This window comes from Eurytemora carolleeae, unplaced genomic scaffold (genome assembly GCF_000591075.1).
Source record: "Eurytemora carolleeae unplaced genomic scaffold, Eaff_2.0 scaffold447, whole genome shotgun sequence".
In the NCBI taxonomy this organism is placed as follows: Eukaryota; Metazoa; Arthropoda; class Copepoda; order Calanoida; family Temoridae; genus Eurytemora; species Eurytemora carolleeae.
Window position 1 is genome coordinate 113,061 of NW_019396336.1, and position 17,036 is coordinate 130,096.

At 33.2% G+C, this 17,036-nt stretch overlaps 1 protein-coding gene across 1 annotated transcript in view; it reads right to left on the reverse strand.

Annotated features, from left to right (window-relative positions):
- Positions 1-17,036, reverse strand: part of LOC111701176 (dnaJ homolog subfamily C member 13) — a 54,080-nt gene that overhangs the window by 15,082 nt on the left and 21,962 nt on the right. The window contains exons 33-51 of the mRNA XM_023472347.1: positions 16,545-16,606; positions 15,447-15,536; positions 12,978-13,152; positions 12,485-12,564; positions 10,909-10,981; positions 10,566-10,634; positions 9,041-9,193; positions 8,134-8,208; positions 7,695-7,817; positions 6,629-6,756; positions 5,884-6,018; positions 5,439-5,694; positions 4,799-4,921; positions 4,114-4,238; positions 3,832-3,955; positions 2,248-2,361; positions 1,693-1,816; positions 1,325-1,428; positions 225-371 (exon numbers count right to left, since the gene is read on the reverse strand). Coding sequence (XP_023328115.1) covers positions 225-371; positions 1,325-1,428; positions 1,693-1,816; positions 2,248-2,361; positions 3,832-3,955; positions 4,114-4,238; positions 4,799-4,921; positions 5,439-5,694; positions 5,884-6,018; positions 6,629-6,756; positions 7,695-7,817; positions 8,134-8,208; positions 9,041-9,193; positions 10,566-10,634; positions 10,909-10,981; positions 12,485-12,564; positions 12,978-13,152; positions 15,447-15,536; positions 16,545-16,606 — 2,280 coding nt within the window. The remainder of the gene's footprint in view (positions 1-224; positions 372-1,324; positions 1,429-1,692; positions 1,817-2,247; positions 2,362-3,831; positions 3,956-4,113; positions 4,239-4,798; positions 4,922-5,438; positions 5,695-5,883; positions 6,019-6,628; positions 6,757-7,694; positions 7,818-8,133; positions 8,209-9,040; positions 9,194-10,565; positions 10,635-10,908; positions 10,982-12,484; positions 12,565-12,977; positions 13,153-15,446; positions 15,537-16,544; positions 16,607-17,036) is intronic.

Below are 17,036 nucleotides of genomic sequence, written 5' to 3' on the forward strand. Positions count from 1 at the left end.
CAAGATTAACTTACCTTCAGTAACTAAAAATGCACACGATGTTTGTAAAATTATCTGGTTTAATAAAAACGGACATCTAAGAATTTTACATTTTGAAACTTTGATTAAGACAATGCATCCAAAAATTCCGCCATTAACACTGAAGATTTGGACATAATTCAAAAATATAAAAATTCAAAAATTTTAAATATCCCGGAGCTCCTGACCATAAAAACTAAACATACCTTAGAAATCTGATGAAAAAATTGAATTCCGGGTTTCTGAGCAGCTTCACCCTTTTGTGACATCGTAGAGAGCAGCCGGTTGATATATCCTGTAGCTGGAAGCTGCTCACATAAAGCAGCCTGAGCTTCCAGCAGCAGAATTAAAGACTAAAAAGTAAAATTTTTACTTTAATAAAAATACTACGAGTTTCGAAGACATTAAATAATTACCGTCATTATCATAATATCATTATTTAGGGACAATTTAATCAACATGCCCGTTTGCCGCTTCTCGCCTCCGAATCATTCTAATATTTATATAATCATATAGACGTCCAATAGATGTCAAAAACAGGCTGAATAGATCAGGAACAACTATTGTGTGGAAACTCTCATGACCCTAGGAAAGGTTTATGGATGGTAAAAGATGAACAAATTTCTCCCAAAACAAAAAACAAGTCGACATCTAGTAATTTTCACACTTCCGCGAAATATGATTTACAGCGAAAAATGACAGATTGAAGAGCAACAGATAAACGCTGAACTTGTCACTAAAAAGGATCTCAAAGGGCCTCTTGAGCCTAGTTTTTGAAACTATTCTTAGACATTAACATAAAGATAATACATTAAACACTATTATAATCAAGACATTAATTAATCTTATAACAAACATGATAAACAGATTTTGAAATATTTTGATTAAATGCTCCTGCTGGGTTTCTAATATTTTATACAAAATAATTACAGAATTGTGAAAATTATGACCTTTTCAGACTAAAAGTAGGAAAAATCATTTTATCTTTGTGCCCTCTCATTCAAAATTCCATAAAGATATGCTGATTGAAATGACTTAAAAACTAATTTACAAATGTTTTAAAAGTGCTAATATTAAAGCTGACCATGAGAGAAGCTGAAATGTGCTTTTTAATTATATTTCTCTATGCGCTTAAAGCTATATAACCTACAAACCAAGCAAAGTTTTGCTTTTGCGATTATTTTCATTGGATGTACACGTTAATTTAATTCTCTTTGTGAATTATCCAATATTTTGTTAAATAAAAACATAGAGCATAGAGCGTAGAGCGTAGAGTGTAGACTGTAGACTGTAGATTGATGATTACCTGAGTGACAAGTTCCATTTCCTGATTGTTCCCCCCGTTCATCAGTTTAACCAATCGTTCCAGGAGTTCTTCAAGGAACTGTTTAGGCCTCCTCAACACCCAACCTAGATACATTGAACACATGGAGCTTCCAAGTTTGGTTATTTGAATAATTCTAATAAAATCAGCAAATTATTACTTTTCAAAAAAAAATTTCGTGTCGTTTTTTTCCGGAAATGCTTACATAAAGTAATTAAAATAAAACTAATAAATCAGGCAAAATGTGGAATATTACAATTTTAGGTTAAATGACAATTTATTTATTAATGAACCAATGAATCGCAAACTCAGGTGTACACATGAACCTGATAAACCAAAAAATAATTTACCTGGATTTTGAACGAATATCCTGAGATAGACCCCAGCAACGACGACCTCACCGGCCACGTCGTCGAAGTTCAACTGGAAATCGTCACTGAGGTTCCAACCAAGAGCAGGGTCACCAGTCTGCTTCTAAAATGATGGGTAAATAATTAGAAACATAACAACTTTATTTATAATCTTAATTGACTAAAAGTTGTGAAAAGAGTTTTATTCAAATGCAAAAAACTATAAAAATTTAGAAGTATTTGATACTTTTGAACATTTAAACTTTGAACGTGGTAAGTCAGTTCAAGTAGTATTAAATAGAAAAGTTTCATTTTTAAATTTAAGATTTATGAGATTGACGAACAGATAAATCTAATTAAACATTAATAATGAAAACATGTGAAGAAAAATAATCAATACAATAAGGTAGGATAAACGAAGGTAAGACGAAGGATGAACGAAATTGTGTATTAATGATTTAAAAATAATGCAAGGATGTTAGAAAGAGAGAATACATGGGAGGATGGGATAATGAAAGGATAAATGTAAGAATGGATTAAGGAATCAGTTCTAACCTGGAAAAGTTTCTCACACTCCTCTTGTATAAATCTTGCAACTTTATTCCTCGTCGCTTCATTCCAGATTAATTCAGGGTTCTCGTGCTCAGAGTCAAGCATCGATACAGCAGCCTACATTCATTAAACGCTCATAGATACATTAATTATACGCTCATAGATACATTCATTATACGCTCATAGATACATTCATTAAACGCTCAAAGATACATTCATTAAACGGTCATAGATACATTCATTATACACTGAAAGATACATTCATTATACGCTTACAGATACATTCCTCATAGATACATTTATTATACGCTCATGATACATTCATTATACGCTAATAGATAGATTCATTATACGCTCATAGATACATTCATTATACACTCAAAGATACATTTATTATACGCTCAAAGATACATTCATTATACGTTCATAGATACATTCATTATACGCTCACAGATGCATTCATCATACGCTCAAAGATACATTCATTATACACTCAAAGATACATTCATTAAACGCTTATAGATACATTCATTATACGCTCATAGATACATTCATTATACACTCAAAGATACATTTATTATACGCTCAAAGATACATTCATTATACGCTCATAGATACATTTATTATACGCTCACAGATGCATTCATTATACGCTCATAGATACATTCATTATACACTCAAAGATACATTTATTATACGCTCAAAGATACATTCATTATACATCATAGATACATTCATTATACGTTCATAGATACATGCATTAAACGCTCACAGATACATTCATTATACGCTCATAGATACATTCATTATCCGCACATAGATACAGTCATTATACTTTCCTAGATACAGTCATTATACGTTCATAGATATATTCATTAAACGCTCACAGATACATTCATTATACGCTCATAGATACATTCTTTATACGTTCCTAGATACATTCATTATACGCTCATAGATACATTCATTATGTGCTCAAAGATACATTCATTACACGCTCATAGATACATTCATTATACGTTCAGAGATACAGTCACGGGGATACATTGATACAGCAGCCTACATTTAATATACGCTCAAAGACACAGTCACGGGGACAATACATTGATCAGCCTACATTCAATATACGCTCATTGATACAGTCACAGTGACAGTACGGTAATACATCAGGTTACATTTAGTTTACGCTCATAGATACAGTCAAGGGGACAATACATTGATAAATCGGCCTACATTCATTATACGCTCATAGATACCAGATTTTGTCACTAAAGAAATCACAATCTAGGTGGACAATCAAGGGCTATGCTAAGGTATATATAAACAATTATAGATATAACGTTATAGATTACGGCCATAATCATTGGACCTTTGTGTTTTTCAACTCTATGGAGCAAGGATTGACATTATTTCAAGTTCTAAAAGTCCAGGCAATTATATAAATTTAAGGTTTTTATCATCAGTTCATGGTCAATGTAAATTGTAAAAATTCAAGGTCAATGAAAACAATAAATGTACAATGTACAAATTCGAGGTCATTTTTAAACATTAAGATCACTATTTACGTTAAAACAGTGGAAAATTTACCTCTGGACTCTGTTTCATGGCGTCGACAAAAATTGTTGGAAGAAATTTATTTATTGAAATCCTAACTTTAGGTCCAACTAGTTTATCCATCACCATCTTGGCCAGAACCTCAGCTGTCTTCTCACTAAACAACAGTTTAAATATATATTTCACAATGCAAGCCAGGTACAGAGCGGAGATTTTAAAAGCTTAACAACGAATAAATAAATAAATAAATATGATCTTAAAAATGCCATTTTGACAAATTTTGCAAATGGCACACTTATCAGCTTCCCTAATTACCGTATGCCGGGGATTTCACTATTGCAGAATATGTCCAGAAGATAGAGAACAGTCCCTTTCTCCTGACCCTCCTTAACCAGCTTGGTGTTGCTGAACAGAGAGTAGAGGGTTTCCAACACGTTGATCTAGTTCACACAGATATACGATCACAAGGTTCAAGGAATATTCTTATACAAAATCAGACATAAAGAGACGACCTAGACCTTTGTTAATTTCACAAAAAGGACATCTTATTTTAAAATATTAGGAGGTGCAGATACGATTGCTTGAAACAATGATTTATAGAATAATTTTTACATCATAATTTCTAGTTGATGAACTAACTAGATTGTTTACATGTTTCTTCATTAATCAAATATTTAAAGCTTTTTATTCCTCTACCAATAATGTCAAAATGGAACTGAGTTTTTGTTACAATCTCTGATTTTCTAATCCTTATGTCTTTGCAACTCAATGTCGTAGATCTTAGATATTTCATACTATGAATTCTGGTATATCAAATAGTCTAAGTTTGAAATATCAAAGATTTACACCATCAGGTTGCAAAGATATAGGGATCCGAAAATTTGAGTTTGTTGCAATGACTTAATTCCTTTGTAAAATTCTCAAAAAGTTAAAGACATGAGGTCCCTTTCAAAAATTGTAAACAATAAAAAGGAAAGTTTTGTATCGTTTATCCTCCTGCCTTGGCTGTCTGGGACATCTTCTTAAGTGCTATGAGGAGGCGGGTGATGCAACCCGCAGCGGCAATATCGCTCACACATTCAGCATTACCCGTTGTAGAACTTATCACGCTCAGCGCAGTTTCCTAGAATAAAAGATTCCGAAATAAATATCGAAATAATGATTTTTCGCAATAACGCAAAATATGTGGCACAATTTCACAATGATTAAAATAATAGAGAAGATTGTATCATCACAACTTTTACTCAAATCAAATCATATACAAATTATACAAATAAATTTTTTTTAACAACTTTTCTTTAAGGTCTGAGCTAAGGCTCTCAAATTCACTTTATGCAGATTAGTTTTGTTTGATAATTATGAAGAAGAGGAACATGAAAAAGGTAAGTAACAATAAGGAAGTAATCGACGTTATTCAATTTTAAAACGTGTTGTATTTTAAAGATTTCTTTCAATGTCTCGGTAGCATAAATAAATATTTGTTAGAAAAACCACAATTCCAAATAATCAATTTTTAATTTTTTTTTTATTAAAAAGTCAGAGGATAATGTGAATCGGATTTGCCACTCGACAACTGGAGACTCCCTTGTAATTGTATTTCATTGACGCCCCGATATATATAAATATGTATGTATGACTACCTGAATCGTTGGATAGGGTGAGTCCAGGAGACGGAAGAGAGACTTGTAGTGTCCCATCAGCTGGAATTCAACCCCGGTGTTATTCCTGATCACGTTGGCCAGCGACTCCAACGCCATCTGCCCGTGCTTAGTGTCGTCCGTTGGGAATATGGATTGCACCGTCATGGCCTCGGTTTTATCGCGGATGAACTCGAGAAGATCGACTGTAAAGGATTTAGGATCTTCAAGAGAAAAGGTTGGATTCAAATTGTAGATTCTAAATTAAACAGTAAACTCTTGTTTGAAAAAGCTTTATTAGAATTTATCGTGTGAAAAAAATCAATCTTTTGGTTCAGGTATACAACAAATCCTCATCCACCCCAGCCAATATTTGTAAACCCCAATATCATGTTAAAATAGAGTAAATTTAATTATTTATTTGTTTAGGGTTAGTTTGACTGTTTTCCTGAGATAGACTGTACCGACCACTAGTTCATTAATATGCGCCGAATATTTAAACTCCGCCCCGAAGGCGGGATCAGATTCGCCCCGGCGAACGGCAGAGTCCCGCTGCTCTTCCAGAAATTGGGTCAACTCAGATCTAGAAAAATAATGAGCCTGTTTCCTGATTTATAAATTCAAAAAAGGGTCAAATTTCCTCTTAGAAAACGAAGTAACGTAGCTTGGGCATAACAAAGTTTTTATTAGTCTGAAAATATTATTTAAAAAATCAGTGATAATAATTAGGAATCCGTTATTACGATGAGAAATATATAGTCATGTAAACAAAGAGAAAATAAAGTGAAACATAGTTGAATTAAAAATTTAAGATCACTCGACTCTTTGTATTTTGGCTCTAACACACCATTTTGCTTTTTCAAAGAAAAGTTGTTTTCTTATAAGTCTCGAAATCATAAAGCAGTTACTTAGTTCAGTTTGATGTGGATCCGTCTAATCTATCGAATCCGGGTCCCAAACATTAAACTTGTATAAGTTCTACTAATATTTTTCGTATCTGTTAACAAATATCATAATTGTTCGCAAATTTCTGAATAGAATAATTTATCAAATCATGAATAAAACGGTTTTAGTGGATTGTTTGCCACTTCGATACAAATACAAATCCGCATATTTTTGCGGATCCGGATCCAGGGAGTTAAAAGTTTAAAATTTTCATGGATCCGGATCATGAAAAAAAGAGATGTGCCAACCTTGTTCCATTATTCCAGACTAGATACGGGTTCTCTGAGTTTGAGTTGAGAAGCTTCAATGTTTCATGAGGAATATTCTTGTGAAGTTGTTTGGCCAGATACGGAGTCATCATTGCAGATAATCCTTCCTGAAAATCCGGAGTTCATGAACAACCGTAACTCATGCACTTGTTCAAATAACATTATTTAAATTATCTTATAGTGATGATTAACAAGATGTTAATTAGGAAGGGGGAATGGGATACATTTTAACATTAAATCCACTAAATTCATTTTTTTAAATGGTTAGGTTCTACTTTCGTAACTGGCCATAGAAGAATCCTTTATCATCAGCCTGTGGACGGGTTACTGCAATACATATACATCCCAGTTCTATATTGAATTAAGAATCTGGTAAATTACGGATCCAAGGAACCAGGCAAGAAAAACCCCCACAAAAAAACCATTATGTGAACTGTCAGGTAAAAGTAACTAAAATGATCATCCCAGGTTTGAGGTTAACACAGACAAAATGGGATTAAAAGAAATCGTTGTGTTTATTTGAATAGGATGGAGAATAATAAATTGAAATTGAAAAAATAAATTTTCCAAAAATAAAAGATTACAACTCAGGAAATTAATCATTTGCCCTTCAACCCCAGTAATCCCCCAATCTTTGATACCATGTACCTTGATTAAAGAAGTGTCAGGTGTGGGATCTGGTTACTTTGACTGTAGGATTGTCTGGTGTGGGATCTGGTAACCATGACTATATATGGATTGTTTGATGTGGAGTCTGGTTACCTTGACTATAGGATTGTCTGGTGTGAAGTCTGGTTACCTTGACTATAGGATTGTCTTGTGTGGGATCTGGTTACCTTGACTATAGGATTGTCTTGTGTGGGATCTGGTTACCTTGACTATAGGATTGTCTGGTGTGTCTGGTTACCTTGACTATAGGATTGTCTGGTGTGAAGTCTGGTTACCTTGACTATAGTGTCTGGTTAGTGGTTACCTTTATTATAGGTTTGTCTGGTGGGATCTGGTTACCTTAACTATAGGATTGTCTGGTGTGGAGTCTGGTTACCTTGACTATAGGATTGTCTGGTGTAAGATCTGGTTCCGCAAGATATCCACCTAGCCGTGCCAGAGCTTTGATTGACTGTATTGCTAGCCTGTTTGCTATCGCCTGTTTGTTTGTCCCTTCCTCCTTAAACAACATTTCAGACTTATATTCGAGCCAAAAATGTACAATATATAATAACAAGCATATAACATTTTTCTGTTGCAAATATCTACTTATATCTTACAAAATTTGTAAATGCACCATGAACACTTCTTGAACTGATCTATAAAAGAAATTTTTGCAGAAAAACAATGAAGAAATATCAAAAAAGCCCCTTTTTTAAGGTCCGTATTTCGGATCCGGATGTTCTAGTTTTTATTTATAAACCCACCTCATTCAAAACAGAATTATAAGATTATATTGTTTGAAGGAGCAGGGTGGGGTTGTGGTGATGTGTTACCTGTTCTACTCCTCCCTCCTCTAGAGTATGATCGTAGTCAAATAGTGTTAGAAGAAGATGCCACAGAGCCCCAGCCTAGATATCATTTTTGTTTGAAATCCTTCTATCGGAATATGAAATAATTAGGATAACAAAATAGATAAAAAAATATTTTCGTGCAATGAAATCTGAGTTTTAAAAAAGTTCCAATTGTAAATTTCACAAATGCAAACGGATAACCCCCCCCCCCCCTCCCCTTTAATAAATCAAAATGGTTATCGCAAGATCCCCAGAATTGTTTAAATCATAATAATTAAATCAAAAATCCAACAATTAACGTTTTGTTTGCTTTCGAGAACTCATTTTGAAAACAAACAAAGAGAATGGTAAACTATATGTACAATTTAAGATTCTGATTCTGAAAGTACAAACACTTTATTGAGTAGAGGTACTTGACAGCTAATGTTGGGTTCAATTCTAAAAATCGATCATCATTTTAAGGGTGTCCCAATAAAAATGGGAATTTAATGACGATTTCTATTTTGTCTTTTTAAATATTTCTTTGATTTAGTATAGTGATACCTACTGAGACAGCTGTAATCTGAAAGATTTTCGTCTGCCATCTTTACAATTTGTTTGTTTTTGTTTTGACTGTATAGTGCACATAAGAAAATTAAAGTATACAAACAGAGTAAACTTGTCTGTCTTGACTGTACTTCTTGCAGAGACGACACATCTTTACAGTCATTTACCGTTCTCAAAAAATAAGCTCTAGCAGACATAACAATATGGTCCTTTGGAATCAGTTATTACACTGCTAATTCTTAACAAAGACGACATCGAATTCGTCACTGAATTCCCATGTTTATTGGGACACCATGTTTGAGAAAATATTGATGAATACGGATGACCTAATACTGCTGGCTACCTGTAACAGATGCATCTGTAGAATTGCATCACAAGATAAACTAGAGATACATTCTACCCCAGCTATACCCAGGCTGGTTAGCTGACGGTAGTACAGTACACGACATACACTCTTCACCAGCTCAGGCATTTCTATCAGACGATCCCGACATGCCTAGATTAGTAATAATAGAGACATTGAGTAAATATATCTATCTATTTATCTACCTATCATCTGTCTGTCCCTCTGTCTGTCTGTCTATTTACCTCTCATCTGTCTGTCGGTTTACCTATCATCTGTCTGTCTGTCTGTTTACCTATCATCTGTCTGTCTTTCTGTCTGTCTGTCTGTCTGTTTACCTATCATTTGTCTGTCTGTCTGTTTGTTTACCTATAATCTTTCTGTCTGTCTGCCTGTCTCTACCTATCATCTGTCTGTCTGTCTGTTTACCTATCATCTGCCTGTCTGTCTATGCATCTATTTATCTATCCATCTATCCATCCTTCCATCTATTCACCTAATCATCTATCCTTCTATCCATCTATCCATCTATCCATCTATCCATCTATCCATCTATTCATCAATCCATCTATCCACCTATCCACCTATCCATTTATCCATCCTTCCATCTATCCATCTATCCATCTATCTACTTGTTGACTGCGAGGGAGTTTAAAAGTTTTGATGAATTTTAATCCTGATAAAGTTTGCAAGCGATATAAATATTTAAGGAGATGATGGAAAAAAGAAATAAGAAAAAGTTTAGATTTATGCATTGATGGATGTACGTATGTACATTGTAGAAAGGATTGCATTGAAAAGCCAAAATACCTAGAATTCTACTGTTCTATGTGTAGCTAGAATTCTACTGTTCTATGTGAACCTGGAATTCTACTGTTCTTTGTGTACCTGGAATTCTACTGTTCTTTGTGTACCTGGAATTCTACTGTTCTTTGTGTACTTGGAATTCTACCGCTCTATGTGTACCTGGAATTCTACTGTTATATGTGTATTCTATGTGGAATTCTATTGTTTTATGTGTACCTATAATTCTACTGTTCTAACTATGTGTACCTGGAATACTACTGTTATTTGTGTACCTGGAATTCTACTCTTATATGTGTACCTATAATTCTACTGTTCTATGTGTACCTGGAATTCTACTGTTCTATGTGTACCTGGAATTCTACTGTTCTTTGTGTACCTGGAATTCTACTGTTCTATGTTAACCTAAACTTCTACTGTTCTATGTGTACCTTGAATTCTACTGTTCTATGTGAACCTGGAATTCTATTGTTTTATGTGTACCTAGAATTCTATTGTTCTAGCTATGTGTACCTGAAAGACTACTGTTATTTGTGTACCTATAATTCTACTGCTCTATGTGTACCTGGAATTCTACTGCTCTATGTGTACCTGGAATTCTACTGCTCTATGTGTACCTGGAATTGTGCGGATCTATGTTTACCTGGAATTGTGCTGCTCTATATGAACCTGGAATTCTACTGCTCTATGTGTACCTGGAATTGTGCTGTTCTATGTGTACCTGGAATTGTGCTGCTACTGAGTAGCATCTGATGATATGAGTACAAACATCCACTGCTACATCACTCTCCTATGGTAAAGTATGTAATCACATCACTCTCCTATGGTAAAGTATGTAATCTCATGTGTTTTACAAAATTAACTGATCAATTCTATGACTGGCTATTACACACTGACTCAGTGCGCATATACTATAGAAAAATCCATAAAACCAATAAATTAAAAAATTCATTAACTTTACTATTGAAACATTTTGATAAGTACCACCACACAACTACGGTTTTTAAAATGCATTTTTTAGGACGAAATATACTCTTTTCTTATATATTTGAAGCATGTACTACCTGACTACTAGCAGACAGTACTCCTACACATCTCTCAAACGCATTGTACAAAGCTTCAAGTCCCTGCTCTCTCCTGATATAGAACAAGGTTGAAAATAAAGGAGAAAGTTTACTTATTAACAAGAAAGTTTTTTTTAGCATTTTTAGTGCTTTTACAGAAAATTTATTTGTTTTCCCCTTTCCTTTAAAAATTGTGTGTTCCAAATTATTATCATTCTTTTATATGGCAGCCAAGGGACAATGGCAAGAATTTCAAATTCCAATAATTTTGAAACCTGACATAGTAGACCTTTGATATTCAGACTTTACAATATACATTCATGTACATTAGATAGTTTAAAATATTAACCCTTTCCCTGCTGGGGTACTTAAAAACCAGTATACGCTGCCCACCCCCCCCCCTGGGGTGGGGGTCAATTTTAACCCCTCCCCCTCTAAATCCCATGTTTGATGTCGAAATATGACAAATGATACATCATTGGAATGCTCTTATGCGCTACCCTGAAATCTAAAAAACATTGCAAATTTGCAAAATTTGAATTTTTTTACAAAATCCAATTGTATAGTACAAATGTTTGCAAAAAAAAGTTCAAAAGGCAAAAAAAGAAGAAATATACAATTTTGAAAAGCCCTTGATCATGTCATTTCGCATATGCAACCTAATCTGTAATTAAGGAAAACTAAAAAATTTCAAATTTCTTTTATAGGGTTGTATGCAAATAATTTGCAAAAATTTCTTTACAAAACTTAAGCAATGCGTTGCCTTCTGTCATAGACTTTCCAAAAAGCTAAAAATTATCAAAATCTGACAACTGAAAGTGGGTCAAAACAAAGATTTAGTTTGTTTCAGGGAAAGGTCCGAAAATTTCAACAGCCTCAGACCAATACTTATTGAGTTATGTGTAAAAAACTACAGGAGGGGGGGGGGGGGGGGGGGGGGGGGTTGGTCAAATTGACCCCCAGCAGGAATAAAGTTAAAGGTATTGTAACAAGAAAAGATTAAAAAACGGCTTATTCTTTTAATTATCTCCCAACTTTCAAATCGACATTCTGAATTAGAGCTAATTAGAATATCTTCCGTCGTATGCACTTCTTAAGATAGAGAATAACTTGCCACTTACTTTAAAAATAAGTGCTTCGGTAGGCATATTTACAAAAACTGTTCATCAGAAATGTTATTTTACTCCTACATCACAAAGTGCAATAAACTTTTTTGCTATTCTTGCAAAAAATTAATATAATAATAGTCAGATTTTTGTACATGCTTAATCTTATACGTCCAAAACTTAAAGCTGAAAATTAATTTACGCTTTTATGTGGCACCTTGGTAAACTATAAGTAATATTCAACTTATTGTAAACTTTCGAATCCTTGTGATATTCAACATCCTGTAAATGTTTGTTTTTTATTAATTAGGTTGGGATAATACCCAAACCAATGTAAACTGCACTCCACCTTATTGGAATAGTACAAAATACATATATATGTAAACAATAAATAATTGCAAATTTGTTTCCTGTAAAATTATAATTGTTATATGTATTGTTAGCAATAAATTGTATCTGATCGTTTCTACCTGAGTTCTTCTGCATTAAGAGCGGAACATCTAACAGTATGGTATGCACACTCAGAAGCAGCAGCAAGCAGAGGAGCAGTCTAAAATTTTACAATTTTTTCAGGTGGAGCAGTTAAAATATTCTACACTTATTTTAGGGCGAGCAGTTCAAATATTCTTCAATTATTTCAGGAGGAGCAGTTCAAATATTCTTCAATTATTTCAGGAGGAGCAGTTCAAATATTCTTCAAATATTTCAGGAGGAGCAGTTCAAATATTCTTCAAATATTTCAGGAGGAGCAGTTCAAATATTCTTCAAATATTTCAGGAGGAGCAGTTTAAATATTCTACGCTTATTTCAGGGAAAGCAGTTTAAATATTCTTCAATTATTTCAGGAGGAGCAGTTTAAATATCCATCAATTATTTCAGGGGGAGCAGTTTAAATATTCTACACTTATTTCAGGGGAAGCCGTTTAAATATTCTACAATAAATTCATCATTATTTTTTATTACCTTTGAAAATAATCCCGAATCCTCGCTCTCAAACTTAATAGTTTTAATGAGCATAGGATAACCAGCATACTTGTAGGGCTGGAGTTCAGGACTGTGTCGGTCAAACAGGATGGATTGGGTTCGCAGGATAAGAACTATATTGTTAGGGTCAGGTCCAGACCCTACGCGGGCAGATCTAAACAAAAACATTGTACTGCACACTCAACATTAAAAATATAATGTTGCATTAGGACCAGATCTAAACATAAACATTGTACTGCACACTCAACATGCAAATATAATGTTAGAATTAGGACCAGATATAAATATAAACATTGTACTGCACACTCAACATGCTTGAATATAATGTTAGAATTAGAACCAGATATAGATATAAACATTGTACTGCACACTCAACATGCAAATATAATGTTAGAATTAGAACCAGATATAAATATAAACATTGTACTGCACACTCAACATGCTTGAATATAATGTTAGAATTAGGACCAGATATAAATATAAACATTGTACTGCACACTCAACATGAAAATATAATGTCGAATTAGGACCAGATATAAATATTAACATTGTACTGCACGCTCAACATGCTTGAATATAACGTTAGAATTAGGACCAGATATAAATATAAACATAGTATTGCACAACATGAAAATATAATGTTGAATTAGGACCAGATATAAATATCAACATTGTATTGTACACTCAACATGAAAATATAATGCCGAATTAGGACCAGATCTAAACATAAACATTGTACTGCACACTCAACATGCTTGAATATAATGTTAGAATTAGGACCAGATTGTATTGTACAACATGAAAATAGAATGTTGAATTAGGACCAGATATAAATATAAACATTGTACTGCACACTCAACATGCTTGAATATAATGTTAGAATTAGGACCAGATCTTAATATAAACATTGTACTGCACACTCAACATGAAAATATAATGCCGAATTAGGACCAGATATAAATATAAACATTGTACTGCACACTCAACATGCTTGAATATAATGTTTAATTAGGACCAGATATTAATATAAACATTGTATTGCACAACATGAAAATATAATCTTGAATTAGGACCAGATATAAATATTAACATTGTATTGTACAATGTACATTGTGCAGGCAAATAGGTTGACCCAAATCCCCATGAAGAAAACATAAGTGGTTCTATAAACTTTTAAGTTTCCTTTAAAAAATCAGATGTCTAGGAATCCATTGACAGCGACATGTAAAAATGGAAATCGCAACTAATATGGAAGTTGAAAAACTGAATCTGGTAGAATACTTTGAGATTCTGAGAATAATTTTTCTGTTAGTGCGTAAACTACTGTTTCAAAAACAGGAAGGAAAACTGTCGGAAAACTAAACTTTCCCTCGTCCAGATTAAAACAACTAGTTTAACAATCGCCATTTCTAAATAAAGGTTAAAGGGACCCTGATGTTATAAAGATTATTGACACTTTTAATTTAAAGGGTCAATTCATTTTACGAACAACAAACCCTTTATAAGGTGATAACTCAATCACAGCATTTCCAAAATTCGTAACAAAGCAATTATTAAGTATCGAATGCTGGAGTTTGGATTTGGAACTTTACATCCAAGTTTCAGAAGTTTGACACCAAGTTTACCCTTCACAAAATAAAACAAAATTGAAAGGAAAATCTTGCGGTTTGACAAATTTTAATCAATGCTTCTCCGTACTGAATAATTTTGAACTGAGAACTGCTAATAATTTTGGTGAAAGTAGTTTGAGGAATTCACAAAATTTAAATGATTTTTTTTACAGAGACCAAATTTAATGAATGGGAGAAGCCGCTGAACTACCAACAGCCGGTTCAAATTGTAAATTAATGATTCTAAGTTAAACATTCATGTGGATTTGAATCGGTGACACAGCATTTGAACTGGCGGTGGGTATATCAGAGACATCTCAAATTAATTAAATTGGGTCTCTGTAAAAAAAATTTGTTTCGATTGTTCGATTTTCACAATAAGAAATGAAATATGCAAACTTAAATGATAACAAGATGACAACACACTATATAGAATAAACCAAAGGGAATGTTTAATGTTTACTCGGACCTGAATCCGCACTTATTAAAAAAGTGGATCCGGATCTAGGTCATGAACATTTTTAAAGATTTATCCACTGATTTTTTTTAACAGAAGACTAATTTTCAAATTAATTTTCACTGATTTTTATACGAAAATTTCAATAAAAGGGACATTTTCGATAATATCTCTTTTTCCGACACTTCAGATTTGAGTTTTGAGAGCAAAATATTTTTGTGTCGTTTTTGGTCGATATTTTGTCCTTGGACCCGGATCTGTGGATCCGCATATTTTTGAATATCCGAATCCGGATCCAACGGTATTGCTGCTAAAAAAATGTGTACTAGTACATACCTTTCTAAATAGAGGTATTATCTAACAAACAAATTATCTACTTACTTGGAGCAAAGGTATTCATACGCAGCATTAATGGATTCAAATCTCTCTCGTCCAGTCGGGTTTTTATCAGGATGATATTTTTGGGCCAACCTGACAGGAATCTTTCATAATATGATATACATTATTATATACCCAAGGGTTTCCTCAAAAAAAAAATGTCAGCCCATTCTGCCCAGTCGTTTGGTCAGCTATAGCTTACATAATACATATATAAACACAAATATACAAATACAAGGGAAAAGAATTATTATATAGATATCATAGAAAATAATCCAAATTAAACCTTTCCATTTAATGTATCTTGAGAAGTATTGACTCAAATATTGTACCGTGTACAATTTATGAACTGAACAGTGTACAGGGTTACACACAAAGGATGAGACTTCAGAGCCGATTGTACGGAATTTATACTGTCTGTTTCATATTTAGACTTCTTATTTAATATTTCTTAAATTTTTTATAATGCTTACAGGAAATAAAGGTTATCTTTGAATGCGGCAACAATATGAAAATCATTCTAAAACATAGTTCTTAATTACCACCACTGATTCAAAATAATCTATGTCTATAAATATAAGGTTGTAGTATTTTTGTTTTGTCCGATCATAACTCAGGAACCACTGCGCCGATTTGCCTCAATTTTAATTGGGGAATTCGAGAGAGCCACACGAATGTTCTTAGCTTGGTTTTGAGTTGAGTGGTTGAATTTAAGAGCGAACATTTAGTTTCTCAAAAAAAATCGTCAAAGTGCGGGTAATCGGCGGGACTAACTCTGACCCTGTGTGCAACGCTGGGTTCCCAAGCTAGGAACTGTATAAAGTTCTGATGTTTAAAACAGACATTAATTAATGTTGGTTCCTTTCATCATCTAGAAAAACTGCATTCTCCGGTCACTCATTAAAAATAATCAAGGAGAAAACAAAAATATTTTCCATCTTGCAATCTGATTTGGAAAACGAACAGAAACAAAAATAAACAGAATTTAGAAAATTAAAATACCGATAAACCGGCCTACTTAAAAGGGGAAAAAGAGAGAACGAAAATTGATAATAAATTGTTGTGCTCGCGCTGTTTGATATTTTTTTATATGAAAATTTCCTAAAATATGCTTTTCTGACAATACTATCATCATGCTGAGTTCCGGGGACGAGTCCTAGTTCCTAAATAAATACATCAATAATAATAATAATACAATTAGAATTTAGGACCCACGAAAATAATTACAGATCCAAAATCTGACTGCTAATAGTTAATGTAAATTATAAACGTTAAATTGAATTATTCAGGGTATCTCAATAAACAATAATGATAGTAGACACTAGAGAAGCGACATAAGGATAGTCTTCAAGGTTAGAAATATTTTTTGACAGAATTTTGCGAGTAAAATACATACTGCATTATTTCATCTCTCAAATATTATGTTTTTTGGGACACCCTGTACTTTGAAGGTTGACCAAATGTTAAAATGAATGACTCAGCAGAGAATTTGTTTTCTTTGCAATTTGTAAAATGGTAAATCTAACAATGTTTCCCAACTATAACCGTTATCAGGAGGAATTTAATATAAATTCAACATGAAAATTCACATTT